At 37.7% G+C, this 24,294-nt stretch overlaps 1 protein-coding gene across 2 annotated transcripts in view; it reads right to left on the bottom strand.

Moving 5' to 3' along the window:
* Window positions 1-24,294, bottom strand: part of grin2cb (glutamate receptor, ionotropic, N-methyl D-aspartate 2Cb) — a 54,493-nt gene that overhangs the window by 29,073 nt on the left and 1,126 nt on the right. Inside the window, exons 2-5 of one of the 2 annotated variants that reach the window (XM_079595155.1) lie at window positions 15,988-16,030; window positions 12,825-12,992; window positions 12,008-12,727; window positions 4,437-4,875 (exon numbers count right to left, since the gene is read on the bottom strand). In XM_079595155.1, the coding sequence (XP_079451281.1) occupies window positions 4,437-4,859 (423 nt within the window). In that variant the 5' untranslated portion in view covers window positions 4,860-4,875; window positions 12,008-12,727; window positions 12,825-12,992; window positions 15,988-16,030. Of the gene's footprint in view, window positions 1-4,436; window positions 4,876-12,007; window positions 12,993-15,987; window positions 16,031-24,294 lie in introns of both variants that reach the window. The other variant, XM_079595156.1, reaches the window with a different exon arrangement.

Raw genomic sequence — 24,294 nt, 5'->3', positions numbered from 1 at the left:
TACGAGAATTGGATTTACAACGCAAAGACAATTCACTAGACTATCGATCCTATCTGTACCACAGCCACGCGTAGGGACTTGATTTATTGCCTGACTTTCAACCATTATTCCTCTTTCTGTAATCCTATTGAATAGATTTACACTTGACACCTAATACTCGTTTATCCATGCAGCTGTTCAATATCATGCCGGTGTGATGTGCTGTTTGAAAAAAAAATTGCAGTATTATATTTGCATGTACAAAAACACTTATCGTCAATATCAAGGCACAGTTGTGCATGTAAAAAATCCAAAATGATCTATTAGTGCTGTTTTAATTTCACTTGCACTTAGTTAACTTCAAACAAGCAAGCGTCCTAATGCCCTACACTGCCAACCGCATTTCCCTCCACCGCACAGCATGAGATGACTCAAAGGTACCAGAGGAGGTGGTGTCCAATTAAGTTCCAAAGTGAGAAAAATGGGTGTGGAGGTCTGGGAGTGTCAGGAGCCGAGAGACATTCTCCCAAGACTCCTCTCTGACTAAGAGCTTTCCCCTTCCCTGACAGACTGATCCGGTGTCCTTCAAACAACTTCTGTGGTTAAAGTAGGTTACCTCTTGGAGAGAGAGAGGTCAGGTGCTCTGGGACTCACCGGTCCTCCTTCTCCGCCAGTTTTCTTTCTTTAAGAAGTTATACAATCACCCAGACTCAGTTCTCCTGCGATTAGCACTCAAGAGCCTCAGCAAGACCAGTTGGAAGTTATGCCATAGCAGTCAAAACATGCTTTATGTCCGAAAAAACTTGCATCGCAGAAAAATGGGATTATCCCTGAAGGACTTTCCCTATTTGTGCACTTTAGGCATGAACTTAGTCCCATGAGTTTCGATAGGTGCCATGCACCCTCAGTCACTTATTCAGACGTGACGTTAAACCAGGAATTCTTAACTCTGGCCCTCAAGGTCCACTTTCCTGCAGAGTTTTGCTCCAACCCTAATCAAACACACCTGAACATGCTAATCAAGGTCTTTAGGATTTCTAGAAAGCAAAGCCGATTTAAGGCAAGCCTCCATGTTTACATTTTTTATTTTTACTGTTTTTTAATGAATGTTAATGGAGAGGCTTACACTGAAAAAACTGCTTTTGTGGGGAAAACAGCTTAGAATTTAATAAATCGACAACCTGTCAGCTAATCTCCAACATGTTTGCCATTCAACATTAATTTAACCGGAAAAAAAAATCGCTGTTTTATAAGAGAAGCCACAGACAATTTTGTGACAGGTAGAATTCAGTTTACGTCACCTCCCATTCATTTCTATGGTATCCGCAAAACGGGATTCACTGTCGCACAAAATTAAATGACGTCAAGCCGTTACACTTTCTCCAATGGTAGAGCCATGGATCCCAATATCTCCCAATAATAATACCATCTCTGCTATAAAATTTTAGGCAGGTTAGTTTGATAAAGGTTGGAGATAAACTCTGCAGGTAAGTGGACCTCGAGGGCCAGAGTTAATAGCCCCTGTCTTCAAAGGTACTGTATAGTTCAAGTAATCATTTTCTCACCCTCTTTCTATCCAAACATGTTTGACTATCTTCCGTGAAACACAGAAGACAATATTCTGAAGAATGACAGTATTTTTTATCCTGATTATGAAAGTCAATTCTTCAAAGTCAACATTCTTCTAAATATATTCTATAGTGTTCTGCAGAAGAAAGAAAGTCCTTAAAGTTCTGGAATTTTGGCTGACCTAACCCTTTAAAATATATAATACTATTTAATATTTCCTGGAATTTTTATTTTTAAGTAAATTAATACATTACATTTCAGACCATGTTCTTTTTCACACAGGCTTAATCTAATGTCTGGAGCTGGCACCCATGCAATTACGAAAAAGGGAAGCTCCACCCAGATTGTAACATCAAGTGCCAAAGTGATATTTTAAGCTCACTTTATTTATTGGGAAGGCACTTGGCCATCGACAGTATCCGATGCTACTGGGATTTTATGAAAAAATCCCAGTAGCAGATGTTTGTGACCTACAGTCCAATCCCTATAGCTAGACAAAATAATCAGCCACAGCTTATTCAATTGCATGGGATTTACATGTGCAATATACATGGGTTTGTCTTGCTGTAGCATGACCAGATTCAAACAAAGTAGAACAGGATGTCGCATATCTCTGCCTCCGCCCACCGCAAGCCTATACAACAGGAATTGTATAATCGCATCAAGTTTATGATATGATATGCACACATTTCTCAAAGGAGATTAAATGCCTATTCCATAATCTGGAAATGTGGTATGAAATATGGTTCATAGCTTTATGCAAACATTTATTTGTGGAAATGTTTCTAATTTGATTGATATTTCATATGTTTAACCCTCACTTTGAAGTCTATTTCTGAAGTCAGTGTGCTGTCCGAAATATTATGACTTTATTACATGAATGAGATTTGGAAATTATAAATATGAAGGATGCAAGAGATTCTTTTCAGGTTTTTTCAGTGCTCTTTAATAAAAATAGGAACATGGTCATTGGGCTGTTCAAAAGATTTGGCAAATTATTCAGGTTCTTCATATTTCATGCTCTATGGTTAAACTCCTGAAAAATGATTCCCTGCCAGGATGCTTCATTTTAATCCAGTTCTTACAAAATTATCTGACATTGGAAACAAACGCATATTTTTTGGCTTTTTGTTCCACTTTATACATCTTGTAAACCTTATTTTTCTGCAATCCGTGCAAGTCTGAAAGGCATTTGAAAATGACAGCTGGGCAGGAAGGAGTCATCCACTCTATAGCTGGCATTGAAGATACTCATCTGTCCCATTAAATCAAGGGCTATTGTGTTTCTCATTTAAAGATATACATCTTTTGCCAGTCTGAAAGCGTAATGATTGTTTTACTGTCTTAAAAGTTGACTTTTTTCTTTTGTGGATTTCAGATATCAGATGCTGCAAAATCCACACAGCGTGCACTAATAGAGAAAAAGCGACAACTGCACATGCCTTTAGCAATGCTTGTTCAAATTAAAGGATTGATAAAGCCAGAAATGAACATTTTGTCATAATTTACCCTCATGTTGTTTCAAACTTGTATGAGTTGTGATGATGAAGGTTTTTCAAAAATTTAATCCAAAAAATCGATGTGACCGTTAAGACTGCATTGGTTTTAAACAGTAGACAGTAATTTTCATTCAAATAAAGTTTAAGCTGCCACGAGACACAACATGCCTTCACTACACACGTTTGTAAAATTACAGTCATGGAAGTCTTATACGCAGTTGTGCATTGAACAGCTGTAATTTTATATCATTTTTTGATGTTATTCAGAAGTTTCCACACCTCAGTAATCAGTGGAAAATGTCGGGTGCTGGTTATACATCATAACACATATTGATTTTCACACCTCACAAAATCCCTTTACCACGCATCTGTTCAATAGCATATCAGTGCAGGGAGCTCGCTGGAAAATACACACACAAACCACATGCACATGCTAACGTTTGTCGACCTCACAGCAGTTATTTTATACTCGCTGTGTCTAATAAGAGCTGTGAGAACAGCGTCCCTGAAATAACTTCACAGATACCCCTGATTAAATCTTGATTTGATATTTGAAATTAATTTTCAATGTTTTTCTTTCATGCTGAGTCTTAACTGTACTCCGAGTAAAGCACAGGAGACTCTGTTACATTGTCATAATTCTAATAAATGTCCTGTTTATGTTTATGAATGAAGGCTAATGTTATTGAAACTTAAGAGGTATGCTGGCCACACACTGAACCTAATTCATGAAACATAATCAAAATGTTGTTTTGTATGCATAATTACTGAATTTAATTACATTTTCATTACGATTTTCTGTGTAACAAACACATTTTGGAGTAAATCATTAAATTTTTGTGGGTAAATTGGTGTAATTCAGGTCAATGTTACAATTTTAATTAATTTTAATAAACTGTCGGAATTCAAAAACAAATGATTCCGTTTTACAAATGATTTACATAGAAATGTGTTTGTCACAAATTTTTCTGATGAAAGTTGCATTCATTTCAATGTGAAAATGTATATACAAAAAGTTGTACAATAGACAGACATTACTTGTAAAATTGAATTGAGGCCGAAAATTTTTATGAATGATTTTCTGTGAAGTAATTTTCCATCTCATTCAATTTAATGTGCCAATTTTTTACGTTTTATATTTAAAAAGCTTTATGAATAATTTGAACAGATATTTTTTCTGCTTGTTTCATATATATGACCCAATGAATACACTTTTCTGTAGTTGGTTAAATAATAATGGCAAAAAAAAATATTTCAAATGTAATTTTAGGTTATCCAAAGATTCTTTATCTGGTTGCAAGGACAATTGCAATTTCTTATTAAACCTTCTTCCTTAGCTGACAGATCCCTAAGATCTACTGTACCACTGCTACCTTTTCAAACACTTACTTTATGTGGGATGACAACTGCAGAACCTCCACTGATGCCTACTATGGGGATGGACGTCTGCGAGGAGATAAAGTCTAAGATTTGTGCCACAGCTTCTGAGTCCACGTCATCTTCAAACACCACTCCGTGGAGGCTCTCTGCTGCCATAGTCTGACAGAGACGTGTGAGTAATGCCCTGGGGTTAGTGTCGTTCACAAGCACGGTGATGGGGTTCACTTCCAGGGGCATGTCTAGGAAGTTTTCTGGACTCAGACGGCCCTTGATCTCACTGTGGTGAGCCATACCACTGAAAACCACAGCCACGTTGACCGAAGGAGGGCCAAAGAATGGACGTCCCCGACAGGGAGGCACTACATTGAGTAACAGATGAAAGAAGAAGAGGAGCTGAAGAGAGGGACCCCAACACCCTTGAGGAGTGGCCATTTCAGCCTCCTAGAGCCTGAGAGACAGACAGAGATAAAGAAAGAGAGCAAACACTTAGCATTTCAGAATTGTTACTTGTTTGCCAGTTTATAAAATGTCAGACTTGTGTTCTCTCTAAGTGTGTAATATTCATGTATAAGTATATGTATATATATATATATATATATATATATATATCACAGTTTCCTCACAAATATTAAAGCAGCACAACTGTTGAATCACAGTGTACAGTTAAATTTTTATTAGGGGAGACAGCAGAGATTATTCAGCAATATTGATTTCTGTGGATTCATCATGAGATGAAAATAGGACACAGCGTTGCATTGTTGTGAAAAAGAGTGACAAATAAAAAGCACTGCTGCAGAAATCTATATTATGCGCACACACATAATGTCCTACAAGTGGCATCCACACAAAATCCAAACTTAATAATTAAACAAACAAAACAAAAATTGTGTTGTTAAAAAGAAACTGTAAACACAGTGTATACACTTAAAGGTTAGTTCACCCAAAAAAGCCAAAAAAAAGTGCATCCATCCATCATAAAAGTAATCCATACGCCTCCAGGGGGTTAATAAAGGCCTTCTGAATCGAAGTGATGCGGTTTTGTAAGAAAAAAAATCCATAATTATAACTTTAGAAACTGTAATTACTAGCTTCCGGTAATGTCTGTCTGCGAGTTCACGAGAGAGTGAGTTCTTCAAAAATCTCAGTTACTATGCACTCCCATAAAGCTTGGAAGAGCCAGGATTTTAGATATAACTTACTCCGCTTATTTTTGGCTGAAAGAAGAAAGTCATATAGCCTACACCTAGGATGGCTTGAGGGTGAGTAAATTAGAGAATAATCCTTGATCCTTGATTAAATCCTTGTGGATTAATAGGTTAAATTTTAACACAAACAAATTAATTAATTAAATTTACATTAAAATTAATGTATTTATACTGAAGACAAATGACAGGCACGCAATACAAAATTGTTTCCCCGTGAAGCATAAATAAAGAACAAGTGTGCTTTAATGTATAGTAATCCTGTGTTTAAAAACCACTCACGTGATCTGAATGTCTATTTCTGTCACTCATAATCTCGGATTGCATGTGTTATGGTCACAGTGTGCATGCGCCTTTGTGAAACAACAGGCCATTAGCAGGCTGAGTGGGAGGTTTACAATATATCCAGCAGGGAATCACATCTAAACTCAGCTCTCAACACTTCACAGGGGCCGGTCCCTGATCTCCCAACCCGCAGATGGTGTGGGTCATTGAAAGCTCACCTCTAGTGAGAAAAAAAACCTGACGAATGCTTGTTTAACGATTTCAATTCACACTACTGGAAGTTTGTGAACCACTGATCTCTTTACAGTGCAAAGGTCTATCGCATATGTTGTTTGTCTTAATCTTTAGTGACCATATAGACCTTAAAGTCTAGTAATTCAAGGACAGGCCCCTTGGAGCGAGTCGAGCGACCTCGGGTCAAGTGCATTACTGGTAACCATGGTGACAGAGCATGATAGTGATCTCAGTAACTCTCCAGTTTCTGGGTCGTAGCTACTTGGAAATGAACCAGCAACTTTTGGGCTGCCAGTGCTGAACTTTAACCATTAGGTTGCTGCTAAACTTCAGTGTGTTACAGTACACACAAATTAAACTGGCTTGTAGGAAAGAGCAAGGACTTTCTTTTCAACAGCAAACTAAACCAGAATCTGATGAGATGCACTTGAATTAGAATCTTAAAGGTTAGGCCCATCCATCCATGCCAGCATCTTACGAATGTGACACCGCAGCCTATTAAACTATCAGAGCTAGCTGTTGGACCATGGACTGTAATTACTATGCATGAAAAATGCATAACTCACACTGTGATAGCTATCATGTTTCTTAAAATGCTCCCATGAATACATCTGGCTGCTAATAACCCTAATTGCTACGTTAAGGGTATATAATACGTTAAGAATGCGTGAGGATTCGCTCGTCCGCTTTTATGATTTGTACTGCATTGTTTTGCTACCGACTTTATTAGTAGTGCTCCTCACCCAATGTGGGACTTTCTGCACAAGTGGAAGACAGATGGTTAAGTAAGAAAGGAGATATGCATTCCAAGTGCAAAAGCAACCGAAACCAAACACAAGACTTGCCATGAGAAACCCCAGACACTCAGAAAGAGTTAAAGCTGTCATGGTCTCTGTCCTCTCTCTTTCTTTCTTTCCGTCTGCTTTTTAAAAAATCCTCATTAAAAAGACACTGTTCAAACTCCACTTAATACTGGCAAAGCATCAATGAGCATATTTGTATGCTCGTAACTCAATGAAATCCTCACACTTACCCAAGCAGCGGAGTTAACATAGCAACAGCTGTACGAGTTTCTAGGGAACACGACAGAGAGGAGTAAGGTAAAAAAAAAAAAACAGAGTGTCTTTCATTTCAAAAATATACAATAGGGTGTTTCTTCAACTAGGCACTTCAGGTCTTGTGGAGTTTGGTAAAACACACTTTGCAAACTGTCACTATAGTTTATTTGTCCACTAACCATGCCCAAAAGTCCAAAAGACCACACTGTCATTTCCCATTGTTTTTAATAGCAATAGCATTCTATGGTGTAAAAGACAAATGTAAACAAAACATATTATATATCCTAAATAAAATATATTTTCACAGCTTGACTGGAAAGGATGCAAAAAAAGTTCTGTCCACAATTACCTTAGATTTGACTTCGCTTTCATATTTCATCCAGGGTTATTATAGTTAAGTTATTAAAGGGTTATTAGGGTTATTAAAAATTAAATAAAACTCAATTCTCATTTATTTGTATAGCGCTTTTCACAATACACATAATTTGAAAGCAGCTTTACAGAAAATTAGTCGACATTACAACTTAGAGTGATCTGTTATCAGAGTAACAAGCTATGTATTTAAGAAATGTTCATATACAATCACAGTTAGCTAAAAATTTACTAATTTAAACAATGTAATAATTTAAGGCAGAAACAATGAGCTCATTACAAGGAGCCTAATTAATACTTGTTTGTTAACAAATGATTATGACATATAGGGAAAAAAACATGAAAAATGTTAACTGAAACTAAAGAAAAAACTTTAATTTCTGCCAGTTGCTAGTTTAACTTGATGTACAAAAATTATTAAACTAAAGTAAAAAATTATAAAAAGAGAACCTAGGTCTTGGATCGAGAGGAAAATAAAATCTATTAAAAAAGGTAGCAAAACTAAAATGAATGCCTGGTGAAAAGTTAACAAGACACTTTTAATTGACCTCAATATAAGAAAGAAAAAAAAGTTGAGATCTGCAAGTTAATAACAATCAACCTCTGGGACACAAGTGCCAATACATGAAGAAACACCGCTATATTGGATGTCTTCAGAATGTGTGTGTGTGTGTGTGTGTGTGTGTGTTCGTTGGCCTGCTGCACGTGACACTGTGAACAGCAGTGAGACACCTGCAGCCTTGCTTTGATGACAGCAAATGGAACGAACACACACACACACACACACACACACACACACACACACACACACACACACACACACACACACACACACACACACACACACACACACACACACACACACACACACACACACACACACACACACACACACACACACACACACACACTCAGGCTGCTGCACGATAATATATTCACACTCCTGTTTTGAGTCTGTTAGATCTGCTGTTGGAGTGATCTTCTCATGTCCTTTTCAAGTCTTCAGATCTCTATTAAAATGGCCACTTTGATATGTGTTTGACCATAGGTCCCATGGACAATCACATCACACAGTTAGAGCATGTGCTCTTATTTCAAACAAATCAACAAAAGAAAGAAAATGAAAGAGTTCATAAATGTCAGAAAAAACAACAGCTGTCATTCTATTTTATGCCATGATTGGACTGGATTGGTCCTATTCATAGCATTTGAGTGTATGTATGTATATATATATATACATATATATATATTTATTTATATTTATATATATATATGTATAATGCTATTTTGTTATGAAATAATATAAAGACAGAAAATATATTTCTTATGATAGTGATCGTGCAGGTCTGTGATAAATGCACAGGGGTGCCTGTGTTACTGTATAAGGCACTTCACTGCATTACACATAAATACGACTCATCGCAAAATTTAATCTGCACCTTCCATGTAGATAATCGCAGATAGAAATATTTTCAAAGTAAAACACCAGCTGTGGGTGCCAGCTGGCCACGCGGCGTCTGATGAGTGAAGCTGATTAAAGAACAATGGCTTTTAATACATTTTACCTCTACAACTACAACCTTCACATCCACCATTCAGTTTAGACCATAAACCAAACTGTAATGTAAATGGTAGTCACATGAACAGAAATATTAAACAACCTCCACAACAAGAAAGGGCATATTTTTTTAAAAAAAAATCGAAAGCGTCAATTTGTTTGGACAGAAAAGTATAAATAATAACAGTTACTGTAATGTTTCCTCACCGCAAAACATCGAAATAAAAAATCATCTGAAAATATTCAAATTACTGAAAAAAAAACCTGCTCTCACCTGTTAAAGTACAAAAAATATAGGTTTATGTCCCATCCGGCACAACTTCAAATGGTTGTAGAGTGGGCATCACTCCAACAACAAACTAGACATTTTGCTGAACTAATCGCATTTGTGGTTAAACTGACATCTGCAACCATCAAAAATCACAATCAAAGAGCCATAAAACATACACAGACTGTCACACACAGCAGCCAGATGGTGTGTTATATTAGCACCGAATTAACATCTTGTGTGTTCTGTCGACGTATGTGTCTCCGAGGTAAAATTCCACCACAAACAAGAGTGTTAGTATAAGTTTAAAGCTGAATTACATTTGGAGTTACACTATTGCTGCTATTTCTAGCAACAATCCCAAACACATTCTCACTTGAGTGATGTTAACTCACACAAAGCTAATTCCTAGTCTCAACGTGGCTTTCGATATGCCTGCTTTCTGTAATGTGGGACACAAGCTACATGCTATTGTATTGCTCTTCAATTACACAGGAGAAGAGTGGGATCATGGTTTCCCTTTTAAGCTGCGGCCACAAAGGACATCACAGAATCCCTCCTGTCCAGATGTTACCGTCTGCTTTAACCACTGCGTGAGCAACCGCCAAGAGACAAACTCAATGGACCGCAGACGCACACACAAACATTACGAGGTAAGTATTTAAGAAGCAGCTAAGTTACATATCTTGCCTACACAAACCTCAAATTTGTCACAAATAAAGCTCATTATAAACTACACAGGTTTACAGTGAAGCGTATAGCAACTCTTTTAAAAACAGATCACATGCTTATTTAGTATTCCACACAAATCCACCCCATGCTGTATACATTTTTAACAGTGGTCCAAGGTGAGAGAGCTCAAAATGTCACGGTCGTAGCAGACATTAGTGTTTCCCAAATCTGCATGTATCACATATCAGCTGACTTTTCCAAACCTCTGTGATCTCACCTGTTCAGCCATATTCATACAGGTTTCAGTGAGTCAGATTCTGACATTGAAATGCAGATGGTAGTATCGCCATTGCCAGCATTTGTAACCTGTGTGGCGGCGCAGACAGAATCGGATGTTAATAGTGATGTATTAGTCACACTCCAAACAGTTGTGATTGGACATTAACGGATGTGCTTTTCGGCAACAATCACTGGTTCAGTCTTATGAATGCTAAGAGGGGCCGAAGTGTCTGTAATAAATAAATCACAATAAGATGTCAGAGACCTTTCGAGTAGGCTCTCGTTTTCTCTTGAGACAAAACCACACACACCAACAGATGATACTTGAGTGATAAATGACTCAAAATGTTTATGAATGTACATACTTTGACTCTATCTCTCACTTTCTATCACTTCTAATCTATTTTGCATTATGACGACAAATTGAGATATATGAATAAATAAATACGCACATACTGTACATATGTCAACGGTAAGCCTCATTTTGTCACTGTCATACACACACTTTACAGGACGTCACATTCCATTTGTGGGGAAAATAAATCATAAGAAAAACATCAAGACAGCCAGAAAATCAATTTCCCTTCTTTGACCTTGGCCAATCTCCTGTCTCCAATATGTATATTTGGTAACACGTTAGAATACTGTTTCGTTATTAATGAATAACTATACAGGAACAAATGAGTAACGCAATATTAACATTTTAGAAACCGCTATTAACTAATAAGAAACTCTGATTAATGAAATAGTAAGTTGCGCTCAGTAGTTGAATGGGGTAGTTCGCTATTATCAATAACTACTATTTTTTTCATACCTCCCAAAAGACTACTAAGAACTACTATATAAAGCTTCATAATTAACATGAATAATGCATAATATATACATAATTCTAAAGTAAAGATCATGGTAACCCACTAATAATGATTGATGTAAGCTTTTGTAAAGTATTGGATAGTAATTCATTCTAAAAGATTTGGTAACACTTGAGTCATTACTAGTGTGTTACCAAGATCTTTACTTTAGAATACTTTTCCAAATAATTAGTCATTCCTGTAGAAGGATGTAACAACATTTGAGTCATTACTAGTGGGTTACCATGATCTTCATGTAAGATGGAACAGTGTTATTGTATATTTATATCTATAATAATGTAAACATGATTACTGAGTTTAAAAAAAGCCTTCGACCCACCCTTTGCTATAATTATACTACAAATGTAAAGTGTTTAAGATTAAAAACAGGTGTCTTTTTAACCCAATTTGTCACGAATGACCCAGTTTCCCTCTTTCTCCCATTTTAACTGTGTGTAAATAAGTCCAACGTCACTGACACAGACTGCAAGCTGATATATGCACGCCTCTGACATTCCCAATTGCCAGTGCAGGTACGTGTGTCAGAAAGCATTCAGGTCTCCAGAACCTCATTCACTTTCCCGGTTACGCTTTCGAGGACTGTTTCTGCACTCCGCGAGCAGGCAGCCACAAGAAAGAGCGGCGCTCCACCTGTTAACTATGGCAGATTTAGCCCCGCAGGCATTCCCCCTGCTACGCACACAAGACCCAGAGACGGAAAGCCGCTCTTCATGCACAAAGGTCGAGCGAAGCTGTACACTAGCTGTCAACAGTGGACTGAATAAAAGGGAGTTTCCTTACCTGTGCCGTCTGGATGCATCCGAGCCCGACCCCAAGCTGTACATTCTTCAGCTGTGCGTCTCCGCCTCCTCTTGTTTCCTCTTCTCGCCTTTGCTTCCTCTCACCTCCTTTTGGCCTTTTCTATCTTTCGCACTGTCTCTCTCCTTCTCTCAACACTTGTGTGAGTCTACTAGTGTGGCAGCTGAAGACCCTGCTGTGGTGATGGCATTTCTCTCCCTCTCCCTCGCTCTTCCTGGCAAAGAGGGTCAAACTGAAGATGGTGTCGGTGACACGGTGAGGAAAGAGATGGAGGGAATTAGCGAGAAACAGAGAGACAAGTGTCCAAAAAAAGAGTAGAAACAGCTGTTGGCAGCTTCGCCGGCTCGTGACGCCGATGAGAGACAGCTGGAGAGTTGCAGTTGTGATCTCTGACTGAGGAAAGGTGTGAGAGCAGGTGGGGAGTCGCGTGGCGGTGAGTCCCCGTGCTCACGGATTGGCGTGCGAATGCGAGAGGTGGTGTCTTACTCTATAAATCTTGAATAAATCTCACGTGGATCTTGTTTACCTATGCCTAAAGTTGTGATGTGCCTGTAGCATGTGAACTGGAAGCTGAAAAGTATGTTTAAAAGTGCGTCAGTCAAAAAAGAGAGAGTTTTTGGCTTGGACTAACCCTTCATCCTCAATCAAACTGCTCATCCATAGCTTCCGTCCGCTCCATTGCGACCAACCTAGTTCTCCAACCTTGGGGAATAATCATGATGAAATGAGAAGGATGCTGGGATGAGAGCACAGCTGATTAAAATAGATTGGAATGAAAGATTGGAGCTGTGTATGTGACCTTTTCCGTCTCTGGAGTTGTAGTCTGCGGATTTTGAGAAGGAAGTCCATGAAGATGCTTCTTAATTAGTCAAAACGTGTTGCTTATCTTCAGAATCTTTTATATCCGCAGGTGGCGCTTTTGGTTTTAGTCCGGTTTCCAGAAAGTTTGCAGCTCTTGTAGTGTTAGCTGAGAAAAGCATGAAAGCATTCCAGAATAAATACATGAATAAATACAAATTCACAAATGATGTTTGTCCAGTTTGTAGAGCAGATGTGCTGAGCGTCTCATCTGTGTGATGTGATCTGCCTTCTGCTCTCCAGACCACAGAACAAGCTTCTGATACCTAATCATGATGCTGTACAGATTTATCCTGCCTCCCCCTCCTCATTCTCTCATGCTTTTATTCTCTCTCTCTCTCTCTCTCTCTCTCTCTCTCTCTCTCTCTCTCTCTCTCTCTCTCTCTCTCTCTCTCTCTCCCTCCCTCCCTCTCTCTCTCTCTCCATCCTGAGTCCCTTTTCGCCATGTCTGTTCTTTACTTCCCTGTCCTGTTTGTTCCCTCTACCTCTATTACTCCTGCTTCTGTCTGTCTTTCCCACCATCTCTGCCATTATCCTCCTGCCGCAATCTAAAAGCTCTTTCATTTCAAGCTTTCCTGCTTTCCTGTCGTTCAGAGATGAGCAGGTCCAACAGGCAAGTTTCCTGTTGATTCTCTCTCTGTCTCTGACACTTACAGTTGTCCCTCCACATCCTTCAACCTTGCCTGTCCTTCAGATCTGGATTACTGGATTGAATGCAGTTTTTTGTCAGACAGCTATTGCCAAATCTATCCACGTTCTCCACACAAATGTTTGTTTTACCATATCATTTGTTTTACTACTAAGCAAATTACATTTTCTATCCTCTAATCCTAAACCTACCTTTACACAAACCTTTCTAGATTTGTATAAAGACATTATTTATTTGTTTATCATGCTGTTTTTCTCATGGGGACAATGTGGACTTTATATGAACTATTTCCCGCCAGCATTTTTTTTTTTTAAGTTGCCAGCCAGCGCCAGCATTTTTATTTTATTTTTTATTTCACATAAATTTCATGGCCATAAAATATATCAAAAGAAAGAACAGACCCTCTGCTTTAAAAAAAGATGTTTATTGCTTTATAGCTTAATGCATTTTTTTCTCAACACTTGAATGTGGGTACTTTTCATAAAAAATGCCTGGATCAAATTCAGAACGATGATCAAAACATAGATGGAGTAGATCGAGTCCATAAACACCTGGGTCGACATTTCATTTAGTAATGTTAGGCGGTATTGATTTACATCCTGTTTAATGTTAATAATTGTGTCCTTTTACATATGCATCTGCTTACATATCCTATTGCTAATTTTTGCTTCTTTTTTGCCTGCGTTTTGAGATGCTGTACTCTTTTAAAAGATGTGTAATAGAGCCCCTACCGTATAAGGGTGAAAACACGGAAAATTCCTTCAATGGCAGGGAAAGAGTTAAAATATAAGTTTATTCATAAACACACTACCAATCAAAAGTTTGCCGTCAATACGATTTTTTTTGTTATTTATTTAATTAATACTTTTATTCAGCAAGGATGCATTGAATTTATCAAAAGTGACAGTAAAAATATTACATTGTTACAATAATTTCTATTTTAAATACATGCTGTTCTTTTGGACTTTTTATTAATCAAAGAATCCTCAAAAATAGTATCACCATTTCCACAAAAATATTAAGCAGCACAGCTGTTTTTAAACATTGAAAATAATAAGAAATGTTATGTTGCATGCATGTGTGTGTGTGTGTGTGGTCCTGGTGAACCCTACGTTGTGGCGAAAGTCATTTTTTACCTTGTGGGACATTTTTGGTCCCAATGAGGAAAACAATTTATAAATCATACAGAATTATGTTTTTTGAAAATATTAAAAAGCAGAAAGTTTTCTGTGATGGGTAAATGTAGGGGTATATGGTTAGGATGAGGGGATACAGTTTGTACAGTATAAAAATAATTATGTATGTGGAAATTTTGTACAGTATAAAAATCATTATGTCTATGAATGTCCCCATAAAACATGGAAATGTGTGTGTGTGTGGATACATGTATGTGGATATTTACAGTGTTTCTTTAGCAGACACTTTTACAAAAGATGATGAATAAAACATAAGCGATTCACCCTGAGGAGAAAAGAACAGAGATGAAAGTGAGAAATAGTTAAATAAACTTTTTTCTTTCTTTCTTAAGAGATAGTATATTAAAAAGATTCAATCTATTGGTCACGGAAGAGATATATCTTTAGAAATGTAACTGCAAGGGACTTGCTGCTTGAGTAGGTATCAAGGAAAGATCACACACACCAAAAAAATGTGTGACATTATGTCTAAACGGAAAATGGATCATTTTAAACTTTAAATTAGTTGAAAGATGAAAGCGGAAAGTTAATTATAAGATTTGTTTTGGATTAATTTCATTAGTTACAAAATAGTTTTGCTCACCTGACACTGCAAATTAAACTTTCCAACCGTCAGGAGACAGAACGATTCCACATATCTCATCTCTACTGTAATCAATAATCCAGGATAAAACCATACTGATTTTCCCATTTATGAGAGCCTTAAATGGCAGAACCCTGGTGTTTTAGTTAAAGTAGACTACTACTATATATTATAAAACAGTGCTATAAACTACACACAGCTTCTCGTTCTTTGATTGCTGACATATTTTAAACATGAAACTAAAAATATACTACTCTGTTTAAAAAAGATCACCCGGGATGCTGTCATGTAACACAAATGTGTTTTTTCACCAACTAGAATGTGTTTTCCCCCCTCCCCTTTCGTCCCAGCTTTAAAGATCTCCTGTCTCCTCTCATTTTCCGTCTGCTCAAAAGGAACTCTCTAAATTGTCTAAATCACTTTGTGCACATGGCAGCTTTAAAGAAACTATAAATACCGTGGTGCTATTTTAGACCAGGCCAGGTGATGAGGCATACTGACAGGAGGAGAAACCAGTGTGACTCTTTAGCTGAACTGTGCAAACTTTTTGTGCATTTGACACATTGGAATTTGGAAGTCACTTTACAATGCATGATGAACTGTTTTTAAGGCAAGCAAATGGATTTAAACACATACTTGTCATCAAAAGAGAGAACATTTTAGTTGAAAATAGTACCTGATGCGTAATGTTTTCACAATGCAGTAGTTATTTTGGATGCCTGGGAATAAAAAGGAATAAAATAGGAATTGTTAGATAGTTTGAGAAATAAAGTTACATTGTGACAAAGTTACTCTGTAAGATTTACAGTAAAGTCACAATCTCAGTAATAAAATTGCAATCCCGAGAAATAAAATTGCAATTGCAAGATATAAAGTCCCACAGCGTGATATAAAGTCGCATTGTGAGATTTAAAGTCATATTGTGAGATATAAAGTTGAAATTAAGTATGTGAGGCTGAGAGGAACGCTCTTTTTTTTATTACACATAGACACATAAAACAAATAATACTCTCCCAAAAATGACTTTTTTACGTGCCTTTCCTCAACTAAGCTCCTGATTGTCAATTTCAAAAAGAGAATATAAATTTGCCCTAGTTTGTTAATGTGACAACCAACGAGAGAGACATAGAAAGAAAGAATGAATGAATGAATGAATGAATGAATGAATGAATGAATGAATTAATTAATGAGGCATATATAGAGTGCTTTCATATGTACTACTGTACACCCAAAGTGCTTTACAATCATATCAGGGGTTCTCTCCTCAACCACCACCAGTGTGCAGTATCCACTTGGATGATGAAGGTAAGGTAAGGACGGCAGGTCACAATTCTAACACAAATCAACTAAAAGAGACATATAGAATGTCATTGGCATTAAACAAAAAACCCTACAAACTTTGTTTTAAAAGGGTTTGAAAAACATCTACTTTTTCTTTAATGTGAAACATATAATCTAATTTTCTTTACATTTTAAGATATTCAGTCCTCTAATCAATCTTAATATCTCAAATTCATAAATTCTGTTTATCTTTGTTGTGCTCAGATATTTATTGCCTGTCGCAATACAGTAAAGAAATATATGGATTGTGTAAGTCTGTGGCATTGAGATGTAATTGGAGCAACAGCCTCTTTGTTGTAAAATCCTTCATGTAAAAAAAATGCATTGAGCTTGAAAGTTTTTCTTGAATGTCAATATATTTTTGGTTATTCACCTATAATGCACCCTGACAGTGTCTGAGAGAAATTAAACACAGGCGAGTTATACTGTCGTGCTGTACTTATCACAATAAAGGGCTTCGGTTCAAAGCAATTTAGTCAGCTGTACGAGTTAACTAAAGTAAATTGCCTCAAAGTCCCTACACTTGTAGAATAACTGCCTGAACTGTAATTGTGGTGAAATGGGTTATTGAGTTGTTTTGTGAAATACAATGGATTATGTGTGTAACAACACAAAATCTCTTGTTCAGTCACTAGTAAAAATGTGGGTTTTTCTCTGAGGTGTAAATTGAAATGCAGATGGTTTAGGTTCCCCAGGTTCAGCTGGTAGCCGTGCCAGATCCTGGGAAGAAAATGTGCGGTCAAGTGTCCCCTTAGGGCTCAGGTGGAGGCTGCCTGTCCATCAGGTGTCTTAGCATCAGCAGCTAACATGCCAAAGGCAGAAAACTGCCAAATTTACACTGCATCAGATGGACTGAAAGTGGAAAATAGCAACATTGTGGAAATATATAAATATTGCCTTGCATATAAATAAATCCAATCTTTCGTCTTTCATCTATGAAATGTGACATTTCAGTTATTTTTTTGCTGCGCTGCTGGCTATTTTTAGATAGACTTTAGTAAGAGAAGCCAGAAAATGAGAAGGAAACGTGCAGCAGGGTTAACTTTGTTGTACTACTCCCCTGAGAAGCAACCGGAAAAAATCAAAAGAGTCTCGATTCTGACCGTAACATTGCTTTAAGAGTCTAACATGACAACATCTTATAAACAATATTAACAGACTAGACAGGTTTTAATATGGTGCATATTTGGATACGATCTCATCATGGTCCTCTCAAATGTTTTACATGACAGTATAATACTTTCAGTGACAACCAGAAATCCAGAAAAGTTATTTATAGTAGGCCTATGTATGCAATTGTTTATCAAGTCAAAAGTGTGATTTGACAAAAATGATACACATAGGACATAAATAGAGCTGATAAACTAGTCCTGGATTGAAATCATAAAATGTGTTTTGTATTAGGGATGTTAACCGATGACCGTTTGACCGATGGTTGACCGGATCAACGTTAACCGATCAAAGTTGTTTGTAGTCGGTAAAAAAAAAGAAAAAGTGATCTCTAAATTAGGCTATTATTATAGGCTAACACACTCGAGGTTAGAGCCAGGGCAGACGACAGGAGGAAGCGTGCAAAGAAAAGTAGTGTGTGGGACCATTTCACCAAGCAGAATGACAGAGATGTAAGTTGTGTGATACAGCGCTTAAATATGGAAATACATTACATCTACATTTCAGTGGTAACAGATCAGGTGATGATGATCTTCATCTTTCTTTATTGTTAGCACTACCTCAAACTAAAGTGGCGTCTCTTCGGTTCGGAGCTGTCATTTTCTTAAATGAGCAATGTTTCAAATGAGCTTCTAATGCTAGGCAAACGCCTTTATTTTCAACGCGATCGCCTTGTACCCAAACCATTTCGAAACTAAGGAGCCATTTGTCCTCCGATTACATACAAGCTCCTCGGTGTGTGTGAGCGGCAGAGAGATGCGACAGAGTTGCGAAATTGCAGGCGCGGCTCGAAATGGCTGTTATTTCAAATAGCGTAGCATATTTTAAACTAATTGGTTAACCGGTTTCAACCGGCTAATGAGGCTCTGTGGTCGGTCAAGAAATGTTTTAGTTTTCGCCATCCCTATTTTGTATGATGGTGTACAAGGTTAGAAATGATGGTAAAGGGATAGTTCACACAAAAATGAAAATTCTATCATCATTTACTCAACCTCATGTCATTCCAAACCTATGACATTCTTTCTTTTGTGGCACGTAAAAGAAGATATTTTAAGAAATGTCTCAAGTGTTTTTTGTCCACACAGTGGAAGTCAATAGGCTCCAATGTTGTTTGGTTCCAATCATCAAAATATCTTCCTTTGAGTTCCATTAGAGAAAGAAATGCACATAGGTTTTGAACAACAGTGAGTAAACAATGACAGAATGTTTGGGTGGAGTATCGCTTTAAGCTCCAAAAAAAGCACCATAAAGTAATCTTGAGCAGAGAAATGAAGCTCTAGCGTAAGTTCTGCCGGGAAGACTCAATTGTTACATAACTTATTACCTTCTCATCTATCCAATCATATCCTAATACTTTTGGTATAAAAGGTTGGAACTTACACACGTCTGAGTTCGCAGATGCTACCGCTCCATTCACCTCCACCCTCCCCACCACCTTTAAGATGGGACCTTCCCTTCATCCTCCCCAACATCACCAAGACGGGTCCTTCCCTCCATCCTCCACATAACACCAAGATGTCTTTCTCCTCCATCCACCCCACCATCACCAGATGGCCCCTTCCCTTACTTCGCAGGGGGTCGGCTGCGCCCCTGCCTTCGTCTTCAGGCAGGATATGCAGAGTCCGAACCCTAGGATTGCAAGCTACGGATGGGGCCTACGCCAAAGAACTTGATTGCTTGCTAAGCTCTAATAAATGTTAATGGCTTCAGTATTTATTCTCCCGAGTCTTTCTGGTAGAACTGTATTTCAAGTCTTTGCTCTACAGCTACAGGGGAACGTATTTTGTTTTTGAATGAAAAACAGACTAAATGCATGTGCTGTTATAACTTTCATGTCTTTTCAAAACAGTGCTATCAATCATAGGCACTGTTAGACCCCACTTAGGGCGGCTTTAACTTCCCGTTTATATTTCAGTCACCAAATCTGCATGCAATTAACTTATCTGTGTCAGACAGAACTCTTACATTTGTTATGTGATCTTTCTTCATGTTTGCTGAAAATGGCATCTGTAATAGCTATATGACGATATTTCACTTAAAATCCTCCTTTTACCAAAAACAAATCGAGCAAGATTCAAGATCACACGCAAGGAAAAATATATTCTTTTGAGCCACATAAGCTCATGCTCTTGGTTGAGGCTCCCTAAAACTGAAATCCTACAAATTGTACCTGACATCAAACAAACAACACCAGGAAAACCAGCTGATCCTCAGTGCCACCTATAGGCTTTGACAAGAAAGAAAACCATAAAGGACTAAAAAGGACAACGATCTAAATTTACTATTCTTGATGTGAATGCATATAGAGAGCTTCATCACTATCCAGAGTGATGATAGTCATTTACACACACCTCTTCAGACAACCGCACTACAAACCTCTATTCCCCAGTCCTATCTGATTCTCATCATTAGGAAACAGCTTACTAATAGATGCACTTACAGACGTGTCTTGGTCTTTGCATTTTTTGAATGACACTCAAGATTTGTAGGGATTTGTGTATTTTTATATCCACTCTACAAACCTCTGCTTTACACTGTATGGCAGATTTATAAAAAAAGAAATGAAAAAAGATTTACATGTCAACACAAGTGCTCTTCTGTCTGAGAGAGAAATTAATTTGAGTACTCAATTCAGATTCAAACAGCTTCTTTAGAGACTAAAGCCCATATTTCATGATCATCCTGTCTGAACGAATTTGCACACACAGTATTGCCAATCTGAGATGGCATACAAGAGAAGAAAGAGCAGTATTCACTTGGGAGATAAAAGGAAAATCGGCATCTTCAAGTGGTCTGCACAGTAAAGATCCCAGTGGGATAAAATAACATGTAAGGTTGATCTGAACTGGAAAAAGAAGCATGAATGAATCTTTTGTCCTTATAAATGTTTCATAGTCACGACTGTTCTGCACTCTGTAGGTACACACGCACTACCTGGTGGTCTAGTTTCCAAAAATAGGTCCTTAACGTGGTTTGACAAGTCCATTAAAACACAGCTGAATTAATTGCAAATGAATTATTAACAGCCAACTGTAACAGAGTTGATACTCTGACTTTAACAAAGACAGAGGTTTTCACAGGGATTGGTGGACAACTGAATAAGCTAACGTTTGAAGTAGATCTTTCTGTGCTGGCCAGATGGCTGTCTGCAAGGTGGGATGAGTTTGACTCCATATGCGCAGCCACACCTGTGGACTATCTGTCTGTTTTTTGGCTCACCGCACTCTCAGCAAGACATACAGCATCCAAACACCATGGCTTGGTGTGACATGCCTTATCTGACCGTTTGGATAATGTAGCTTGGTGTGAAGGGATATGCAAATGTGTCTGATATAATCAGCACAAGACTAGGTCTAATATTTATCAAAGGAGGCAAATTACGTTTTTGACATGAGCTATGCTGGAGCTCTATTTAAAGTAAAGTGAGGGACTCATCATGAATATTTCATTGGGGTGCAAATATTATCTATGAAACAAAACATGCGAGAACACAGCTAATAAAATAATGGCCTGTTCCAGCTTTCATGGCAGTTACGAGATAAGGGGAAATGCGTGGATGCATGGAACACTGCAGTTCATGAATAAAAAGTTAACTTAGCATTTGTGTTGTAGCCCTTGCCAATATTTTGTGTAAAACTATATATTCACAAAATTCAGTTGTAAGAGGGTATAGGGCCCTATTTTAACGATCTGAAACGCAAGTATCAAACATGTTGCTATTAAAACGGCGGGAAAAATTACTCTTGCCCCCGACGCAAATCTAAAATGGGTTGGTCTGAAGTAGCTTCATTACTCATAGGTGTTTGGGCGTAACGTGCAATAACCAATAACCGGGCGTAACCAATCCACATTCCCTTTAAAGGGATAGTTCACTTTAAAAATACTATGGAAGTCAATGGGTACAGACTACTGTTTTGTTACCGACATTCTTCAAAATATCTTTCTTTGTGTTCAGCAGAAGAAATAAATTAATACAGGTTTGAAACAACTTGAGGGTGAGTAAATGATGACAGAATTTAAATTTTAAAGTGAACTATCCCTTTAAGAGCAGGCGCGCTTGTTCCATGATTGCTATTATAACGGCGGATTTGCCAGGCGTACGCAACTTACATGATGGTAAAGGTGATTTCGCAGTCTTCAGAATTTTGTTTCCTGGTTCTTGATGAACAACCCACTTTGTCAGATGTCCTTATACCGTTGTGTCTTGCCACTATTGATCAACAGGTTTGATCCGTCATTACTACAATTAGCCTGAATAATTTGGGTAAATGTGTAAGCTAGATTTATTCCTATTTTTTCACATCTTCATGGACACCACAATGATTTCCCTCGTGTAGTAATATTTTTTCTTGTGATTATGTATGGTTTGCACTTTGCAAAAATATGAACTGCTGCGTCTGTGTAGATGAGAGAAGCAAAGTGTAGGCGCGTTGTGCACACGCTACATTATGGCCAAGCATGCGCCCTTAAAATAGCATCTGAGTAACAGGCCTTTTCCTGGTCTGTGGCAGAATTGTTTTCTCAAACTGCAAAATGGCACCAGGGAACGTTTGCGCCATAACACGCCTCCTCTTTTCGCTGAACCTATGTCATTTCTGCAGCACTAGGCTATATAGTGTTTTCAAACAGGTTTCCCAATCACTCCTCCTCATCTGCCATTGGTTGGTCAAATAGATAGTCCCGCCCCAAACTCATACCATTGGTTGAGCCATCTATGTAAAAAAATTAAATAATAATTACAATGTTTTTATAGCACCAGTGCTTGCTTACACTTACAAATGAACCTACGAATGGTCTCTGAATATTAAACATGAAATATAACAGGGTTTTTTAATACTCATTCTTGTGTTAGAGCTGGGTAAAAAATTTGATTTTCTCAATAATTTCATAAAATCCCGAAAGTGACTTGATGCAATATTTGAACAAAATACATAAAAATCACCAACGCACACACGCACACACACACACACACGCGCGCAATCTGTCTTAAAGCTAAAGCGCAGCACACTATCAGCACTATACTTCGATGTTGGATGTCTAGTGACTAGTCAACCATCATTACCCGTCCCTAATGTGTGTGAGAGGGATAGTGTCCTTGCAACACGTTTATACTACAAACCTACATCTCAGCACATAATGTACTACATTTTTGACCTTTTTGACAGCTTACCCTATTTAAGCTTATAACTATGAGGCAGGACACAACTGAAGGCCAAATGACCAGTCCAGAGGGGACTTATGGTTGTTCATGCATCAAATAAATAAATAAATAAATACTATAACTCCTAACATAACTCCTGTCTGACAGGTCCACTAATCCAATGTGTCACTATGAGAGCATATGCATGTGCACATGCTTGTTCTCGACCTTCTATTAGCTGTACGGGTCAGCCAATTTGTCTTTCAGTGACAGGGTCATTCACCCTGTGCCTTGAAGAAAGACGTGTCCTTATCATTCCATATCAGAATGATGTTATATCGCCAATACATGTGCAAGTCTGACAGTGTCACCAGAAGATACCATATCCATCCCCCTTGATACTACATCTCATAACGTATGACAACATTTTGACAAATGTGTAAGAAAAATGGAAGAATATTACATTGCATCTATGTGACGATGTTCTTTAAGTTAATAATTCATTTGAAATAGGCAACACTGAATGTAAAATAACCGCAAGGCAAGACTGGAACTGGACAGACTATCCACAATTTTACAGAATTGTTGAATATTGCTGGAAGGTTGCATACAGGATCCGAAGCAGTGGCCAGCTGCATAATCTCCAGACTACATTTATATTTACATTGAATTATTTAGCAGACGCTTTTGTCCAAAGCGACTTACAAATGTGGAGAACAGAAGCAATCACACCAACAATAGGGCAACAATACAGTGTGTAAGAGCTGTGTCAAGTCCCAGTTCTTCTGACATCACTGTGTTTGAACCTTTACTTTTAAAAGTGTGAAAAGATAAGATTGGTCTAATTTGAAGTAATATAAAAAGATTGGCCTTATTTGAATCCGAAACACACGAATGATTACCTCTTGGTTAACCGCTAGTTGGTCAAACTAATTCTTAAGACAGTCTTAACAACATAGTGGCTATGTATATGTAACTGGCTCCAGGTATTCAGCAGGTTTGAAAAGCTGGTCTTTTATATTGTTCTAAGCGCATAGATGTGTGAAGTATGCCCTCTGCAGTACATGTTCAGATGCATTCTTTGGAAACTAAATCCTAATCTGAACCTTACATGATGACTATAACTTATCGTTTTATCCTATATATTTAAATGTTTATATATGTTATTAGTGAGTTGTATTTTTTTATTAATTGAAAAACGTGTAAACATTTTAATTGATATCTTTCTTGTTTTTATCTGATGTTGGCAGGCTCAAAATAAAAATACTGAGTGCACCATCAAACTTTGGCTATTTTCCAAATCAAGTACAGGACCCATTTGTTCTAGAGAAA

The sequence above is a fragment of the Phoxinus phoxinus genome (genome assembly GCF_949152265.1).
Source record: "Phoxinus phoxinus genome assembly, chromosome: 21".
NCBI lineage: Eukaryota > Metazoa > Chordata > Actinopteri > Cypriniformes > Leuciscidae > Phoxinus > Phoxinus phoxinus.
The sequence above is the reverse complement of the archived record's forward strand: the minus strand, read 5'-3'. Positions and strand labels throughout refer to the sequence as shown.